At 42.5% G+C, this 20,525-nt stretch overlaps 1 protein-coding gene across 1 annotated transcript in view; it reads left to right on the top strand.

Moving 5' to 3' along the window:
* The first annotated feature begins 3,662 nt into the window (after positions 1-3,662).
* Positions 3,663-20,525, top strand: part of ZNF804B (zinc finger protein 804B) — a 399,053-nt gene continuing 382,190 nt past the window's right edge. The window contains exon 1 of the mRNA XM_075922410.2: positions 3,663-4,713. Within this exon, the coding sequence (XP_075778525.2) occupies positions 4,606-4,713 (108 nt within the window). The 5' untranslated portion in view covers positions 3,663-4,605. The remainder of the gene's footprint in view (positions 4,714-20,525) is intronic.

Below are 20,525 nucleotides of genomic sequence, written 5' to 3'. Positions count from 1 at the left end.
GTGGTCCAATTTTTAGATGTGCAGGGTCCCTTGAGCTTCAATAGATATTGAGATCAGCAACTGTGAAAATCAGTCCACTTTTAGGGTACGGCATTGATGTAGAGTTAACTTTCTCAGTTTAGCCTCACGTGAGTGAGAATGGACACACTAAAATAACACTGAAGCTGACCTGTCCACACTTACATGGAACTACCTGTTTCTGGGGGGTATATCCTGGGGAACATTCTTTGAACTGCTATAAACTGAGCTGCTTTTTTATTTCTTTTCCAGGGAATAATGGGAGGACATGCACAACTTTCCAGGCACCAAAAGGAAATGTGGGAAGGCACTGCAAGACTAGTGGCACTTGAGTGGAGTTAGCCTGCCTATATCCCCGTGTAGAGAGATCATATTAGCATCTGATGAGTTGTTCTCAGGATTTCGTCTATATCTTGTAAGGGGACAGCTAACTTGAGTTAAAAATGCGTGGATGAAATTGGAGATGGGAATAGCACTTGTATTAACTTTTCAGTGAAGATAAACCTTATGTAGGAGCCTAACTTCAGACATCCACATTTGAATAATTTGGTCTAAATCTTTCTGTCTTAGTTTTGTCTGAGTAAGGAGAAGCTGTCTTCAATGAAAATTTTGCTTGAATAAGGATTTTAGTATCTGATTCTGTAAGATGGAGATAAGAACAATAATACCTCTCCAGAGACTGTAAGGATTAATTAATGTTTATAAAGCTAGTTCAAGATAATAAATGCTAAGTACACTTATTAATAACACCAACCTTGTGTAAACTGAGTGGACATATGAGCTGGAGAACATTTCATTATTCCAATTAACATTACAGACAGATGTCCTGGTTCTCTGCTTCTTTGCATCTTGAGAAGCCATTTACACCTCTGCAAAGGAGCTTAGAGTGGGTGTAAAATATTACCAAGTCAGAATAGTAGCATTTTATACCCACTTACACAGCTGGAAATGGCAACACTTGTTTCATGGTTGTGAAGCATTAGACTTAGGCAGTATAAAGTATCTTGCATATAATTAAGAATCATAATTCTATATTACCTGTGATTAATGAGAGGAATGCACAATATCTCCAGAGCCTTGATGTACTGTTTAGAGATTGACAATTAATCTCTAAGTGTTCCATTTAACAACTATTAATCTCATTTCCTCATGATTATGTCCACCAAGTTGTTCAGAACAGAGATCCAATTAGTAATGTTTATTATTCCCTAAAGCTTGCAAACTGGAATGAGCCTAAAATGGCTTTTAATTATTAAAGTACAGCAGGGTCAATTTAGCCCTCCACCTTTCCCAAGCTGATAAAATGAGTACTGTGCAGTCTACTCTGGGGCAAAAAATGTTGTTTGCACATAGCCTTGGTAAATGAACTAACAAAGCTTTGTGAGGTTTGAGGAGGAAATGATTTGCCCTGTTCTACCAGACAATAAAACTACTGCACAGACACTGCTACAAGTTCAAGGCTGCAACACCCTAAGCAGGTGGCATGAATTAGCCAAGCCACATCTGTAGGTGCCACCCACCGAATCATTCTGCCTTCTAGAGTGGAAAGAGTTCAGCTCCCTGGTGTGAACTGCTCACCACCCTTTCTTTAACTTCCAGTGGAATTGCATCATTTCCACACTATGGGAGGCTGTTCATGTCACTTTATTGGATTGAAAGAATTGGCCTTCTGTGTGGGTCTTTCAGCTTGTCCTTAAATTGCTTTCATGATCTGTAAAATGAGAATTGTATCATGGAGAATCAATGACTCACAAAGCAAATTTAGTCAATTCACAGCAGAGAAAGATGTTTTTCTAACTGCCAGACCTGCAAACTCAGCCCCGCATCTGAAAGTCAAGCTGCAGGCCAAAATTCTACCTGGGGTTATATCTTTGCAATACTACTGTTTGAAATACATTTGCAAAGAAGTATATTAGGGAAGAATTACCTCTGCAATTGGGATGTGGTTAACAATTCTATTAATAAGGTGTATAAATCTGTTAGCTATCGTGTGCTAAAAGAAGAAAAAGTAACATGAACATATTTTTGTCACTAGCATAAAAGGATGTGATTTTAGTTAACACAGAGATAAGGCCTCTTGGGTAAGAGGCTACTATTTGCATATATCACTTTCCATAACAGAGCCACACTTATAAAACAATGGCTCAATCCTGCTTCAGTTAATGTCAATAATAGTTTTAACATTAATTTCAGCTACAGTTCAACGTGGTCCCAAGGTTGGGTTTATTCTGTAAAAATATTAAATGGGCTCAAGCCACATTTCGCAGTATATAGACCAGATATCATATAACATTCTCCCTTGTGTGTTCGATCAGTATTTCTCCCCAACCACATCCCTAATTACTTAAAGTTTGCTACTACTGGTCACTCGTCACACCAGGATCCGTAGAATTTTAATAATATTCCATACCTATCATTTTAAAATAATTTAGGGGATCCTTTAATTTGAATGTGAAGTACTACATAAATATAGAATATTATTGTTTCTGTAAGCTAATTTTAAAAGCTTGAAAAGTTGCTTTTAACATTCATGTTGCAAGTCACAGCCACATTTTGTTTTCTTTCTATGTGCATATGTGTGTGTGCATGTGTGCATAGGTATCATGTGCAATGTTTTAAAGTGCATTCAAACATGATTGTACAGTACATGAATACCTTAACATTATTTGAAACAGTCAAACCAAGAGAGTTGAACTGTGACAGCCATTTGATCTTCTAAGTTTTGAAATCCTTATTACAGAGTTTGTCTTGTGGGAAAAAAAGATATATCTTTAGAATCCTAAACTAGAATTTGCCAGGTTTACTACTTTCATTTACTATTTTCACATTTGAAAATATGGAGGATCTTATTGGATTTGTAAAGGAAACATTCTGAAGCAGTTTTTATTTATACTAAAACAAACACTATTCTAGGAACACATATTCAGCTTACAGGTAATTACTAGAACTATGTGGGTTTTTTATGAATTAGCTGAATATATGCAATATTTACAGGAAATCTCCAGAGACATTACTGTACTTATCTATTAATGAAATGAAGCTGAGTTTGCATAGGAAGCTATGAGATTTATGGTGAGTGTATCTTGCAATGAGGACAGTGACAACCTGTTTCAGCTGTCTAAGCCTAATGTAGGAAACATTTCATGCTTGTATTACTATGTACATCGTTTAGGTTGTAAGTTACACACCCACTTAAAGTAATGAACTTTTTGGGGAGAGCCTTAGGGGAGATCATCATGACAAGAGCAGAGACAAGAGCTGGGGAGATTTTCATGCAGAGTTTGATCAACTGTGAGACACGTGCATTTTTAGTCTCTCTCATCAGGATCCTATATGAATCCGTGTTTCCAATCAACAGTGGAAGTATTGGCAGGAGAACGATCTCTTACATTCTCCTAACTGGCTACTGAGAGACGGCGATCATCCGGCATCCTTCCCCAGTACAGTCAGGGTGTGGAGCGCAGTATTTCGGCTGGGGGAGCCCGGTCTACTTCACCAGGTGGTTGCAGAGAGGAATTTCCCTTCATCTCAAGCAGCCGAAGTCCCGTTCCTCCTCCCCTGCCCCCAGCAGCCTCACTCCTGGCTGGTTTGCTTTACAGGGAAGGGCCCAGTTGCACTTCAGCGCCACTCATCGGATAGGCAGGGCTGGGAGACCATCGTACCCCTCTTTAATACTGTACCTTGGACGCTGCCGCGGGGCTTGAGGAGCTAGAACCCAGCCAGCTGGGGAGCTGTGGCGGCTGCTTTCAGCCCGGAGAGGGGTGGGCAGGAAGGCGGAGAGACAGGCGCGGAGGGAAAGGCGGAGAGGACGGGACCGGTTCTGAGCAAAGGAGCCGGGGCAAGGCGGGGAAGCTGGGCCGAGGATGGTGCTGGCGCCCAGTGACTCCTCGCAAGCTGACCCCGTTACGCAGGGGGCAGCGGCGGCCGTGCTACCCCCGCCTGTGAGCGCCGCTCTCCCTGCAGCTGCTCCGAGCCCGCGCGACGGCCCCGCGCCCGGGGGCAGCTCCCACCTGCTGCCTCGCTCGCGGGCCGGCTGAAGGGCTCTCCCGGCGCCGCCCTCCCAGCGCCGGCAGCACTTGAAGGACTTTGGCGCCCAGGACTCAGAACCAGCCCGTTGTAGGCAGCGCCCCGCCGGGACCAGCCATGGGGACCGGCTGCGGCGGAGACACCTCTGCCCGGCTTGTGCCTGCCGGGGCCCGCGGCGGGGGGTTGCGGGGCTAGCGAGGTGCCCCCCGCCTCCGGCCTGGAAGTTCCCGACGGAGCTGGCGGAGAGCCGCGGAGCAGCATGCGGACTGGCTGCTGCCCGGCCCCGCTCCGCCTGCCGCTGCCCTGGGCGCAAACCGCTCCTGCCGCCGGCAGCTGTGAGGCGGGCGCTGGGGGAGAGGGAGACGCGTCCAGAGGGGGAGAGGCCGCCGCCGCCGCCGCCGCTCCTCCCGCCGCGTCACGCTGCCGGTGTCCCCAGCGGGGGTAGCACTGGCGGCGGCTGCTGCCGCTGCTGCCGAGGAGGGGCCAGCCCGCGTTTCCCCCCCGCAAGCAGCACACGGCGGGGCTGAGCCCCTGCCCGGTCCTCAGCCCACCCGGACCCGCATGGCGTGCTACCTGGTCATCAGCTCCAGGCATCTCAGCAACGGCCACTACCGTGGCATTAAAGGAGTCTTCAGGGGACCGCTGTGCAAGAGAGGCTCTCACCCCCCGGTAACTGGCGTTGCTCGTTCCTTTACACTCCGCCACGGAGACACACCACGGGGTGGGGGTTGGTACGCGCACCAGGCTGGGGTATCAACCCATAGCCGGGCACCTGGGGGCGGGGAGGGGGGTTGTAGGCACTTCTCTTCCTAGGCACGACCGAGAGTCGGTCACTTGCGGGGGCGGAGGGGCTTTTACAGCTGTTTGCCGCTTCTGTCACTCTGCCCGTGCCTGCCACTTGGAAAAGTTTCTCCCGAGACAGTTGTTTGTGATGTGAGCGATTGAGATGAAGGGGATTTGCAGTGGCTCTGTCACTTTGAAGGAGGGAAAAAAGATCCCCCCCCTTACCGCTTTGCAAACAGGTGACACCAACTGAAAGATGTTGGGGGCTGTATTTGGTGAGTTGCAGCAGATTTTTGTTTTACAGAAAAGTTTGAACTGGGAGCGGAGGCGCTATAATGCTTGTCTGATCAGCTCCAAAGGTAGTGGTTTAGTTAGATTCTGCAACGGGAAGGTAATGAGAGGAGTGGTCATCCTTTGTATTTGTTTTCCTGGTTGTGAAAAGTCAATTTATCTGTCATATCTCTTTGACTTTGGTGTAATCAAGACCAATACTGGAAGATGTTAGGATATTTATCACGATTTGGGATAGGTTGCTAAAAATATACACTGCCAAGATGCTTAAGCAAGACATTTCTGGGTTGCTAAAGGCATTTTATATCACTTAGTATCTGTCTTAGTATGTTACTTTAAAAGACTAAGATTTCAGGGGAATGCAGGCTAGGTACCAGTTCCCCTTCATTAAGAGGGTTATAAAAATAAGGTAGAAAATCATGTCAAGAAAAGGTACAGTAAGTCAGTTGGAATGATGCCTGTTGTAAGTGACTAGAATGCATAGTATCTTTGTACACTTTAATTTGAATAACTATAGTGAGGTTATTTTTAAGTTTCTCAGTGACTGAAATGTAATTGTTTCATTCACAAACCTATTAAAGCAGAAGGAGTAAACTACATATGGATACTGATGCTCAGTGAACGTAAACAGAGGATATAATTAGAGTTCACTGCTAGTGTACCATAGGTGAAATCCTGTCCCCATTGATGTCCCTGGCAAAACTCTCATTGACTTCAGTAGGGTCAGATTTCATCCTGTTGATGTACATCAGCATGTGCTTTAGAAAATGCAGTTGCAGTTGTCTCGTGATGTTAGCCTGGGATGATCAGTTAATCCTAATGACTACACACCTCACACATACCCCTTGCAGCCTCTGTATCAAGGTAGCAAGGGGCGGGAGGGGAGGCAAGAATTGGTGCCTGTGGATAGCCAGTTTTTAAGCTGGCCCCAGTGTGTGCTGGCTCCTGTGAAGCCACTGCCGTCCCCCTCAAGGCAGCAGCATGGGGTGGTAGGCAGTGCTGGGGGGAGGAGCCTGTGTGTATCAGCTTTGTGGAGCTGCCTGCCCCTCCCCCCACCTCTGTATCAAAAGGGAGAGAGTGGAGTCAGGAGCTGGTGCTTGCAGGGAGCCAGTTTAAAAGCCTGTGTGTAAATGTGTAACCGCTTAAAATTCAATGGTTGCATGTTTACACAAATAAACATTTGATAACATCCCTAGTGCCAGTTGCAAAGTCCTTGCTTTCTATTTATTTCGTAATTAAAAATGAATTAATATTGTCATCTGAATAATATTTCCATATATAACTGAAGTCTACAGAGTGCAAGAGACCAGGATGCCGAGACCTCACATGAGTGTATTTTACTTTCATTGGTTTATTTTATCATGTAGTAGACAGTACCATAAAACTACCACTCTAAAACTTTTTGAACGGTTTCAGGAATTCTGACTTAAGAGCCTGGTCCAAATCACTTATTTACACAAGTTTCACACCAGTATGAGTCTATTGATTTCATTGGCGCTGCTCCTGGCTGACATCATTACTAGTAATAACAGAATGAAGCTGATAGTATTTCATGTGAAACTGTGTATGAGAAGGTCTTGTAAAAATCCTCAGTAAAAATTCAGCTCTGTTTGACTGTATGTATACGTGAATTGTGTATCTGTGTGCATGAAATATGCATATTTATATGTGTTGTGCAACAGAGAAATAGAAAACACATCGATTTTTCTCCTCCGTTTCAGTGATAGAGTTAGTACCTATAGTATGTGTATTCTAAACTACTTTGATACAATTCTAATATATTGACCAAATTCTACATTTCTTACATATATCTATTCCTTGCATACATGGTCCTAAATAGGGAATTTGGGTATACAAGGTGTTAGAAATCTATGAATAGACTGTGGTGCATTTAACATGATATTTCTGTCCAAGTTATAAAGAGAGGTTAAAAAGTAGTGAATACCCTTTCCATCTCTTTCCCCCAAAAGGAACATATTTTCTCCATAATCATTTTTGCTGGCACTCTACAAATTTTGGTAAGTCATCACAGGCTGCACACTTCTACTATACTGATGAAATCACCTTACCGTTTTTTGTAAAAAACCCATTATATTCTTTACACAATAAAGCAATTACTCCCAATAACAATTAACTGAATACATTATTATCCAAAGTTTATCTCAGAGGACAATTTATATTGCAAACTGTTTTATAAACTCTTGTAAAATGTATAACAACACATATGCTAAACTTTTACTTATAACTTATGTTCATTATTAAACTTAAGTATAAAAGAAGAAGTGAAACTCAGTGTGAAGAAGAAAGTCTCTGATGAACATTGACAAGGGAGACAGACTTGCTGGGTACCTGGGCAAGGTGGGGGAACAGCTTTCGGATCATGGAAGGGATAGGACCTCAGGCGAAAGGGAGGTACTGGGGACTAGCCCTTCAGCACTGCCTGGCTTGCATTGCCCAGAACTCCAAGACTCATTTTAAAGGATCCAGGGTTTGGCAGTGGCAACCAGAATAGAATTCCCTTTGTATTCAATTTTTCAGTGCTCAAACTAAAAAAAAGTAATTGGAAATATACATCCTAAAATGATATTTAGAACATACTATTTATTTCTGTTTTCAGCCTGTTTCCTTTTCATTCAGCCTTCAGCACTATATAGTGGAATATGATATTAGTCCTCTGAATCTGGGCACTAAATGAAATAAATGTAACATTTTTATTTCTCAATTCTTTTGAGATAATTATATAAGACTATTTGGGGAACTCAGGAGTAACTTTTGTTTTGATACAAGTATCTACAAGGAATAGAAACATTTTTAAACAAGTAATTAAAATAAATAATTGTAACATTATTTGGTGTTTGTTTTGCTTTCCTCTGTCTGTAAAACCAAGTACTTTAGTTATCATAGACCCAAGGGTCAGTAGAAGAGAAAATGTCTCATTTTTTTGTATCCTCATTTCAATGTATAAAGATAAAAAAATCCTCTTTCTGGACTAACAGGACATAAGAGTTAATGTTGTGAAATTGTATATCTAGGAATACAGTTACTGAGATAGGAGTGAGTCTTGCCAATCCTGAGCCTTCATCCAGAATAACTGCAAGGGGAAATTCCACTTTTGGATGGAAATAAGGAGGATTTTTTTTCCTAACAGGAATGATTTTTGATGGCTGCTCTTTGAATCTGTTCTGGTTTACACTAAGTCATGGGGAGATTACTTACTAGGCAGGTAATGGAAACGCAGTATATGATAAATTAGCTTTATAAAGAATTTCTCCTCTCACTTTTTAGCTAAATAGAAAATTAACTAAGTTGCACTGACTTTATACTTGGTCTAATTCAAAGAATTTACAAGTTTTATTGGGCTGTATCACAACAAACCAATCAAATCTGTATATTTATGTGCTATTTCTTAAAGAAAACGTAGATATTAAAAAACAGGGTGCATAAATGAAGCACTGAAATGTCAGGAAATTGAAAAGTTAAGGTTTTTTTTTAGGAAGGTTAACTCAGCCATGTTTTACATACACAATTTTTGATTTTTCTATTCTTGCTGTCAATGTTTACTTCTTCTGAAGGTATGTACCATTGGTTTTTATTAACATACATCATAAAGTGTGTAGGGGTGTAACCTTTTTTTAGTTAATGCTGGGATTAACTTTATCCCTTGAATTTCTATACTTTTGGGTGCTTAATTTCTGAATATTAATGCATCATTAACTCTTTTTTTATATTTAATCTGAGAATCTCTATTTTAAGTGGAAACATTGAACCATACTTTAACTACAGAATAATAACCAGTACCTATGAAATTACACCTCTGGTCACTCAAGGCCAAGATTGGCTCACTTTTCCACACACAACTCCAATTTACTCCAGTGTGATTAATCATAAGTAATATCACTCCTGCCTTTTAGGTATTTGCAGTATTAAACCTTTCTTTGTAATTTACATTGTAACCTGGAATGATGATAAAAGACCATGAAATGTTTTTATATAAACATGTTCGAAGTCACTAGTTGATAAACTAAGTAGTACTTCAGTATCATTTTTAGGAAGTAGAGTTGCTGTAGATTTATCTATGGCTATGAAGCTATAGCACGCCAAACTTCATCCTTATTGATAATCAACTCCGTATAGATTGAAAGTATATAAAACTCCAGATTTGAATAGGAAAAAAATCTTCATATACAGTATATTGTACCATTATTATTGAAAAACTATACATACTTAGGTTAATGCCTAAGATCAATGCTATCAGACTGATCATGTTGTTTAGTGCTTAGAAACATTATCCAGCATTAGTTATGATTTAAAGTTTCAGAAGGGATATTTTGAGTATGACACATTCATGTGTTCTGTGATATTCTGTACTTATGATTTTATTCAATACCCCCATATTTAACTTTGAAAGATACAGATTTATATCTTGCTGTGATTTTTATGACAATGGTCTTGAATATTCAATATTTATAACTTACACCACTAAGCAATCCTACCTTGATACAGTACATGCATAAGTCTACATAGTCTTTAATGTATAATGTGTACCTTTCTATATTTAAAGAGTTCTGTATTAACAGACCATGAAATGTCAGTAGGCTTAAGGCTATGCTTTCAGAAATGAGAACAGTTGTGAATATTGTAAATACCTTTATCAAATTTCATGGATATGTGAACAAGGGATACTCACTCAATCCTTATATAGTATTTATTTAGTGAATTTTGCTTTTTTTCAGTAAGCAAATTCAGCCATTCTTCCATGTCTGTAGAAGCTCTTTTGGCAAAGATAGTGTGGCAAGATATGGGAAGTTAGTAGTAGTACATGGGCATTGTTCAGGGAGGGGGCAGTGGCAGAGAAGCCTATGCAAAGACTCTCTCAAATGTGGAAGTAAAAAAGGGGGGTATGAAAGTACTGGTTAGGATTTTAGCAGAAGTGGAATTGACTCAGTACCACTCATCATGGAGTTGTATATGGTCAGTGTTCTAGAGGAGGTACAGACATTTTAATCGACATAAAGGATATGGGCAGGCCCACCAAAGGGGAGGCAAAGAGAGCTGTTGTCTCAGGGCCCGACGATTTAAAGGGGCCCAGGGCTTCTGGCCACTGTTATTGCAGTGGCAGTAACAGCCGGAGCCCTGGACCCCTTAAATTTCTGAGTGCTGGGCTGTATGTTCCATGCGGCTCTGAGATCTGGGGGTGGGGGGAGGCGCCACTCTCTGAGCGATGCTGAGGGCTGGTTGTCCTAGCTCCATCCTTTTTGCCTGAGGCCCCACCCCTTCCAGTGGTACAGAGCCAGCTCCCCCCCACAACTTGCCCCAGGGCCCATGGAAGTGGGAAATACATGACTCAACCTCTCAACCTCTCTGGAAGTGGGAAATACATGACTTTTGGGATACAAGTGTGATGTCAAGGTGATGGAAAAGAATGGGTGGTCTGAACAGAGGAGATAAATATCTTGTCCAAGAGAAGAACTTCTGTCTTGAAGATATTTGGTTTTGCTGACCTGGGCTAGAATATTTTTGAGCCTTTCATGTGTAGGTAGGAGGAAATTTTCTGATTACAAGAGTTCCTACCCATCTCTTAGTTAAATGCAATGAGATCCAAACACAAAATCAAGCATTTACTAGGGATTTGTGACACTCACTAGGGATTGTTATGGCCTTGAATGGATTACACTGATCCATACACTATACAGGCAGTCCCCGACTTACGTGGATCCGACTTACGTCGGATCCCTAGATACGAACGGGGTGAGGCAACTCCTGCACATGCGCAGCAGCATTCCCGGGGCTCGCTCACCTGGGTCCTAGGATCCTCCTCCTCCTCGGGCCGGCTCCGACTGGGGTCCCGCAGAGCTGCTGGGCAGAGGAAAAGTGCCTCCCCACGCCCACTGCCCCCCCCCAACCCCTGCCAGCAACAGGCTGCCCCCTCCCCTGAGCAACAGGCTGCCCCCTCCCCTGAGCAACAGGCTGCCGAACAGACAAAAGCAGCCTCTCTGCCCCTCCTCCCCTCTATACATGCCGGGCTCCCGGAGCGCAGCAGCGTCCCTGGGGCTCGCTCACCTGGGTCCTAGAATCCACCTCCTCCTCCTCTTCGGCCGGCTCCAACTGGCCTCTGCCTGCAGCAGCTGGCCACAGGGACAGGGATCCCGCAGAGCTGCGGGGCAGAGGAAAAGTGCCTCCCCACGCCCGCTGCCCCCCCCCCACGGCCTCGCATCCTGCACGCCTCCCCCCTCCCCCCCTGCCAGCAACAGGCTGCCCCCTCCCCTGAGCAACAGGCTGCCGAACAGCAGACAAAAGCAGCCTCTCCGCCCCTCCTCCCCCTATACATGCTGGGCTCCCTGGGCAAACAAAGACTCCACCAAAACAAACAAAGTGCTGGCCTCATTGTGTTAGCAAAAAAAGGACCCTCCTCCTAGAACCCTGGGTGGTGTGTGGAAATAAAGCTATTAGCTCAAAGCATGGTGCAGAGCTGTTTGGTATTTGATGAGTTACTCCTTTAGTCCTGAGTTTGTCACAGGGACAGAAATAGATGTGAAATCTTCTGAACAGGGGAACAGACAGCAAAACAAACATTAGAAGGGAGTTAACCTTTCCCTATGCTATCCAAAACTAAAAAAAATGTTTGGCTAGAGTTTCCCCTACAATATGTACCAGTTCCGACTTACATACAAATTCAACTTAAGAACAAACCTACAGTCCCTATCTTGTACGTAACCCGGGGACTGCCTGTATGCAGTTTTTTCATCTGTGACAGATATACTGTAATACTGATCTGCAGCCAACCCTTTCAGAAAGTCAGCCTCACAAGCTTAGCAAGGTTGGAGCTAGAAAGTACTTGGATATGAAACTGCCAAAAAGAATTCTGGCTACCTGAAAATATGGTGCCGGTGATTCAGCAGATATTTCCCTTCCCTCTGAGTCAGTTCTTAGTCAAAACTGTTAGGATGCACCAGGCTGCTCAAGGTTTTTCAGAGACCTACTAAAGTTTATATTACTTGTGGTTATAAAACGTCCTTGGTATTTTTGCAAAAATAGAGTTAAATCCAATGTCTTAGACAAATTTCAGCTTCTTTCAGCCTAGATACATTTCTCTGCAGCATCAATTGAATACAGTATTTTTCAGCTCCTTTCTCCAAAATGTTTTGTAGTAAGAGTTAATGGGCTGGTACGTTACACTTCAAGAATTAAGAACATAATTCAAAGTCCCAGTCACTTTAGCCTCTCCTCATCTGGGACCTGTTCCAAACCCCTAATCATTTTAGTTGCCCTTTTCTGAACCTTTTCCAAGGCCAAAATATCTTTTTTGAGGTGAAGAGACCCCATCTGTACACAGTACTCAAGATGTGGGCGTACCATTGTTTTATACAGGGGCAGTAAAATATTGTCTTATTTTCTATCTCTTTCTTAATAATTCCTAATATTCTTTTTGTCTGCCGCTGCACACTGTGTGGACGTTTTCAGAGAACTATCCACGATCACTCCAAGATCTTTTTCCTGATTTGTTGTAGCCAAATTAGCTACAAATGAGTAAATTGAATTATGTTTTAAAAGTCTAAAATTTCAAAAATGTATGCCTCATTCTGTCAGCTTAAGCTAGATTCTGAATATGCACTGTTGTTCCAATAATTAAAAAAATAATAATTCAGAAGGACTTTTATTATTTCTAAGTGGCCATGGGCACACAAGCAGCTGCAATAAGGAGCTGTCTTCTCTCCCTGTCCCTCTGTGAAGCAAGTAGGAATATTAGGTGTTTTTAAAACCTCTCCAGAAGTAGGAGATGCTGTGAGGATGGTGGAATTATGGATCCAAATACAAAGCATCAAGGTCAGGTCACAGTTGCTAGCTACTCTGAGGCTAAAGAAAGAATCATTCCTTTTTATGGCCACCTGAAAAAAGAGACTTGTACCGGGCATAGATACGGGATACACTAAGGTGATGTCTATACTACCAAGTTTTGCTAAGGAAAGTGGTGTCTTCATGCCTTTTGTCCAACAGCCATTCTTTGCTGTGTACTCTGGCACAAGAAAAATTGATCCCACACTTCTCTCACATGCTCTGTTAACTATTGTGAGGACCTCGTGCATGGCAGAAGAGATCATCCTGAAATTACTGACAGAGGAAGAAGACTTGGAGGAGTCTGACAGTGAGCATGATATGGGCAGTGGCAACCTGTCTTTGAATTTGATAGTCACAGAGTTGCTGCACAAGGTAGACTGGTACTTTTGGAGTAGGCAGTCCAGCACTGATTGGTGGGATCGCATCCTCATGTAGGTGTGGGATGAAGACCAATAGCTACAGAACTTTAGGATGTGTAAAACAACCTTCCTGGGGCTGTGAGATGAGCTGTCCCCTGAATGGCAGTGCAGGGACACCAGAATGAGAGCTTCTTGCTTGAAAAGCGTGTGGCAATTCTGGTGTGGAAGCTGGCAACTCCTGATTGCTACTGATCAGTTGCAAATTAGTTTGGAGTGGAGAAATCTACTGTTGGAACTGTATTGGTGTTACAGAGGATTGTGACTCTTGAAATGTGCATGACATAGTGACTGGTTTTGTGGACGTGGGATTTCCCAGCTGTGGGGGAGGGGACAATAGCTGGACCCCATATTCTTATTTTAGCGCCAGCCCACCTTGCCACCAAGTATATCAATAGGAGGGGATTCTTTTCAATGGTGCTGCAGGTGCTTGAGGATCACAGTGGGCCATTCACAGACATCGACATAAGGCAATCTGGAGAGGTGCATGACGTATGCATTTTCAGGAACACTGGCCCTGTACAGAAAGCTGCAGGCAGGGACTTTCTTTCCAGACCACAAGATTAGAAATATATTGGAACAGGAAAAAATTCAGAAGAGGGCAATAAAAATGATTACGGGTATCATGTGGCTGCCATATGAGAAGAGATTTTATTCTGGAGCACTTCCATATCTTGTAGAACCTTTTTTTTTGTGGTACATGCTGGGGCTGTCAAGGTCTTTGCTGTTCAGCATGGTGCACAAAAAGGAGTCTGTTAACATTAAGTCCTACATTGTAATATTCCATCTAAAAAACCTTTTCCCAACATTTCCGTTTGCTTTCCTGCCAACTGTTGCAAAGAATGTATCTCGGCAAGTATGTAATCATGCTGAGTGAGGTGATGGTGGTGCCTGTGCGTACAGACAAAGAAATTCCATCCAGGGCTAGAAAAATGCCCTTTTCAGCAATGTAATTCTAATTATGCCACATGTCTCCACAGGCAGGTAACACTTTGGCAGGTATCTCTCTGCTTGGGATAAGCAAGGAAACTGAAACACAATTTCTCCAGGCTTTTGGCTTTCGCTCTGCTCCATATGGAGTCTACCCATGCTCCATTTTGGTTCCTGCACAAGTGATGGATGAATGGTATGAGCTAGTTTCCTGCAATGGGGAAAGGGACAAAGCTACATTGTCACGGAATCTGCAGCAGAAAATTTACAAGTATCTGTGGAAAAGTTTCAATAGCCTCTTTGCAGGATTCCACTGAGATCACAATGAGCATTGGTGTGCTGCTCAGCCGTATCAATTAGCCACACAGGGATATGTGCAACTGACAGAAACGCAGCCAGCCCACTTTCCATGCCCTCAATCCTGCACTCCACAAGCTATAGCCACTTATCTTGCACTTATTCACTGCTTCCTGGTCCCTGGAAAGCAGTTGCTCAAACTGGCTATGCCCGTCAGAAGTGGAAAACAGTTCCTGCCTGCCAGATATACTCAGTGACTGTGGGGGGAGCCCCTTGTCATCTATCTCAATCTCTTCATCTACAATTTCATCCTCCTGCTTAGATCCTCCATGTATTGCCTCCAAAGTATCCACAAGACTCTTGGCCATAGAGGTGGGGTCACCGCCGAGGACAGCCTCCATCTCCTGATAGAAATGCCAGATGTTTGGTGAAGCACCGGTGTGTCAGTTTGTCACAGACCTTTTGATAGGCTTGTCTGAGTGCTTTAAAGTTTGCTGTGTGCCGCAGCATGTCTTACTCATAGCCCTTTTCACACGAGGATTGAGAAGTGTTCTTGTATGTGTTCCAGTTCCCATGAGTCACTTGTACCTGGGACTGAATAGTCTACTCTCCCCATACACTGATCATATCCAACAGCTCCACAGCAGTTCAAGTGGGGGAGCGTTTGGTGTGATGGCCAGGCATGGGCACCTGGGAAGATGCCATGAGACCTCTGCGCAATAAGCCAGCCTGGCAGGGTCAGGATGAAGGGGATGGGGGGGGGGGAGAGGAACACATCCAGGTGCTCAGGCAGCAAGAAATGGGATTTACATTTTAAAGGGCTTGCAAGAGGGCAGGTAAGTATCTGGTCACCTGGATGTAGGGCAGTAGAGTTTAACTGCTGACCAGAGTGGCTGTTTGGGAATTGTGAGCCACATCATGCAGGCTGGAATCAGTGACAAAATGCTTCAAGGATCTACACTGAATGTCAAAAACACAGGACAGGGAAAAGAAAAAAGTCCCTAGTAGAGCTGGAAGTTTGTTGACAAAAATGACCATTTTTCGTGACAAAAATTACATTATGGTATGAATGCTCATACAGTTTTGTCAACAAAAGCCACTTTTTTCTTGACAAAACTTGCCAGTGTAGATAAAGTTTAAGAAAGCAAGTGAAGAGCCAGGCAGTTGTCCAACTTTCAGTATATGAAATTAGAAATAGATAGTGGCTGTTTGAAAGGAGGGAGTCCCCTGAGAGAAGTGTGTGAGTAGCTGGCAAACCACATAGCCAGTAAATCTCTCAGCATAAACACATCATCCCACAATGTTGTCTGTCTCCTTAAAGTAGTAAAAATGGGTCTGCTGTGTGTTCTTGCCATACTATAGGCACAGAAATAAGAAAATAAAACTTGAACCAACAGGTGCAACAAATTAACTGTCTTGTAGAGTTTCTTTTTCATCTTCTTTGGAAGGGGAGAAACAATGGAAGTAAAGTTACAAAGCAATCAAAAAGCAACAAAACAGAGGGGGGTAACAGAAGAGAACAGAAAATGGTACTTACATTCCTCTATGACAAAGGTCTCTGGGAGTTATCTCAGGAGCAGAAGACTGTGACCCCCTGTCAGGAAATGCTCTCCCCCTCTCCACTAGAATAAAAGCACTTACAAAACCATGTATCTTTGTAGGCTTAGGTGCAATAACTAGGCAAAGTCCCTCCCACACACATCTAGGTATTTCTAAACTTGTCACTTCAGACATTTTACACACCAGAGCTTTCCCTGTCTCTCCTGCTGACTTTTGCTGTATTTTCTACAAATTCTAACACTTCTAACCCTTTTGGGAACATAAACAATCATTTTGCCCACTCACTGAACTTCACAGGTGAAACCATTTCCTGCTTTTTCAATTCTTCTTGCTACCTGTCTATGATTTCCTGCAAAGTATAAGGAACAGAGCAGGCCTTTATAAATGCACATTTAGCCACATGCAGCTTTGCTGTTCTCCTTTTATTAACCCTGTATATATGTGTTATGTATAGTTTTATACTTAGCTTTTAATTCTGTTATTGGATTCAACACATTGTGGATAGCATTACAATCCTATTTAACCTTGTTCACCCAGTGCCTACTATCAGTCGAACTTCATTTATTGTCTCCACAATTAATGGTAATGATAAGCAGGTGCATTTATGTTTTGACATGCTCTTCTGCCATCGTAACACTTTTATTGTTCTTTGATTATAGTTTTGTAATCAGCTTCTGTTTTGCATCAGCAAATATTTATTTCTTCAGAAATCACAGGTAATATTATGCTTGCATCCAATTCTTCTTAGGAAGAAACAATCCATTATACGAATACAAAATGGGAAGTGACTGCCTAGAAATAAGTATTGTGTAAAGGGATCTAAAGGTCATAGTCAACCACAAGCTAAATATGAGTCAGCAGTGTAACACTGCTGCAAAAACAAACATTATTTTGGGGTGCATTAATATGAGCATCGGAAGAAAGACACAAGAAGTAAATCATTTACTCTGTTCCACACTGATTAGGCCTCAACTGGAGTATTGTGTCCAGTTCTGGGTGTCACATTTCTTGGAAGATGTGGCTAAATTGGAGAAAATTCAGAGAAGAGCAACAAAAATGATGGAAGGTCTAGAAAATATGATTTAGGAGGGAAAATTGAAAGAGTTGGGTTTGTTTAGTCTGAAAAAGAGAAGACTGGGGATCTGTCTAGACTACAGAGTTCTGTCGGAAAAACAGCCTTTTTTTGACACAACTTGAGTTACATCCGCACGCAAGTGCGTTATTTCACAAGTAAATCGAAAGAACAGAGGTGTTTTTCCAGCATTGGTAATCCTCATTCTATGAGGAAGAAGCCTTTTTGCGAAAGAGCTCTTTGGCAAAAAGGCATGTGTGGATGGGGAAGCGGAGGTTCTTTCGAAAGAAGAGGAAAAAGCACAGGAAAAAAGAAAAAAAGAAGAGGAAAAACCAATTGGCCCCTCCATCCATAGTAATCACAGCTTACATGTAAGAGAGCATCCATTCAGTCTGGATGCTCTCTTTCAAAAAAGTAGATTGCTTTTTTGATGCACTTTTGCAGTGGACACTCTTTCGGAAGAAGGTTTTTTTTGGAAGATATCTTCCAAAAACAGCTTCTTCCAAAAGAAGCCTGTAGTCTACATCTACATATGAAAGGGGACATGATACTAGCTTTCAGCAATGTTTCTCAAAGTGGGCTCATTTTGGGAAAGCTGCTAGCAAGCCTGGGCCATTTTGTTTACCTAAAGTGTCCCTAGCCAGAAGCCTTGCAGTTCCCATTGGCTGTGGTTCACCATTTCCAGCCAAGGGGAGTTGCTGAAAGTGGCAGTCCTGGCCACCACTTTTTCAACACTATTGAAAAACTGTTTCAAAAATCTGAAAGACTGTTGTAAGGAGGAGGGAGAAAAATTATTCTCCTTAACTTTGTTGATAGTGTAAGAAGCAATGGATTTAAATTGCACCAAGGGAGATTTAAATTGGACAAAAGGAAAAACGTCCTAACTGTTAGAATGGTTAGCACTGGAATAAATTGCCTACTGACATAGTGGTCTCTCCAGCATTGAGATTAAGAGCCGGTTAGATAAACACCTGTTAGTGATGATCAAGATGGTGCTTGGTCCTGTCACGAGTGGAGGGGACTGGATTCTATGAACTCTAGTGATTCTTTCCTGTTCTATGATTCTTCTCACACTTTCAATTTGTATTTATTTGCACTCACCCCAGCATTTCAGTTCAGTTTACTCTTCGTTACATATAGCTTGAGAAATGATATAGGATGAAGAGTCATAGTTTTTGAAGGAAGACTTTCCTCCAGTAGCAAGGTTGTTGGATCACTCTGGTGAGCATTAATTTTTCGTCTCATCACATTCTTTTCCAAACCTCTGTGGTGCATTGCAGGCCTGGGCAGCATTCAGTCCCTTCTTACCATAGCTCCTGTAGCAGAGCTTGTTGAAGAGCCAGTGCCCTCATTCCCCAGCAACAGAAACAGACACATCCATTTTTGCTTATCTGGGATGTGGTGAGCTATATAGTCTTCTATATCCACGGACTAGACTTTGCTTCCTGCACATAAAAAGCTGGCAGAGGTGCTTTCTCAAAGTGTAGAGAATTTTTCTCTGTGCCCTTGAAGACTAAAGCAAATGAGTAAATTTACATACGTGAGTAGTCTCTTTTCAGGATAAGATCCTCTGTATGAACAGTGCTCAGTAATTCAGGTTTCGTTATCCCAAGAACAAGCTGTAAGGGCTTCTCATAATGTTCTCAAAATGACAGAGGAAAAAGAGGAGGATTTTTAAGATTGCCTAGAATGCAAAGGTATTTTTTCTTTCCATTTGGTTTATTTGACAGAATTTGTATCTTTCAAATAGAAGCTTTGTGTTTGGCACACAATTCTTATTAAGCACCTTTAAATCCTTGTGTTTCATATCACTTTGGTTCTTGAAGGAAACACAATTTGAGAATTGGATATCTCACTTTTCCTATCAGTGCTAGGATATCTGGGGGTGGGAGGAGGAGAAGAGAGGTAGAACTGGTAGGATTTTTTCCCTATGGAAAAAAATGTCTTTTTAGTAAAAAAGCAAAAATTGAAAAAAATCTATTCTGAAACGCCACTGTAGTGCCTCGTGGAAGTTTTAGTTCACTTGCCTTATTCTCCTCTATTTAAGATAGGGATCCTACCTGAACTTCATCTCCCATCATGCCTGTATTCTCCTCTTCTGGTAAGGGGAAATGGTGCATCCTAGGACTCTCAGCCACATTTCAAACTCTAATCCTTCTTTGACAGCTCTCGATTTATGACCTCATTTCAGAACAATATTGTGTTCCTAAGTCAGTTATGGTATACATACAGAAAATCAAAATCTGCTCTGAAAAATGTGAAGTCAGTGCCAAAGGCTGCTAGATGTATATACATAAGCCTACAGAACAGTGGAAACCTCAACTTCAAGTATAGCATCACTTGTTTCCACTTACCAGTAGATTGATCTCCATAGCATCACTCTCCCAGGGTTTGATTTAGCAAGTCTACTAAGGCTAAATCACCCACTGATCGCGCCCCCGTCAACTCCGATACTCCACTGGGCTGTGAGAAGTAAGGGAAGTCAACAGGAGAGTTTCCCCTGTTGACCTTCCATAGTGGGGACGTCACAAAAATTCGAACTAAGGTACATTGACTCCAACTCTGCTATTCACGTAGCTGGAGTTACATATTTGTTCGACTTTGTCCCCTAGTGTAAACCTGGTCTAAGAACCTGATTCACCAATTCCAGGATTGAAGTCATCCATGTGATGAAGAACAATAATTCCTTAAATGTGCGCATACAAAAGTCCATCCATGAAAATGTTCCCAAATAGCAAATAAACAGAAACGTGAATATGATTGAACCAAACAGGTTTTTGGAATACAAATAAACATCTCTTACCACTGTTTTTGCAGTATTATGCCAGCTCTATTGTTTACTCACATGCTTTAAAAAGCATATCAGAATTTAACAGGATTAAAATACTTGGTTTATGATGATACTTTGCATGGATTATACCAGAAGCAGTCACTGTAATATTAATCTAGATATTTAGGGCTCAGTCCTGCATTGTATGTTTTGTGTGTGTACCCTCATTGCTTATCTTGGGAAATCAACTTTTGCACATGAGTAACAAGAATTTGTCATGAGATGTATGTCTGCCTGCCTGAGTGGTGTTTATTGCTCTGTTGTATATACAGGCAGTCCCCGGGTTACATGGATCCGACTTACATCCGATCCCTACTTACAAACGGGGTGAGGCAACCCCGCACTAGCTGCTTCCCCCCAGCAGACCAGGGAGATGTGAAGCTAGCGCCTCCCCACCCCAGCAGACCAGGGAGACGCGGAGCGGCTTTTTTCAGCAGACACCTCAGCTTGAGAATAAAGGACTGAG

This window comes from Pelodiscus sinensis, chromosome 2 (assembly GCF_052426305.1).
Source record: "Pelodiscus sinensis isolate ZL-2025 chromosome 2, ASM5242630v1, whole genome shotgun sequence".
Taxonomy (NCBI): Eukaryota; Metazoa; Chordata; order Testudines; family Trionychidae; genus Pelodiscus; species Pelodiscus sinensis.
Note: the sequence above shows the minus strand (reverse complement) of the source record. Positions and strands in the feature narration are given on the sequence as shown.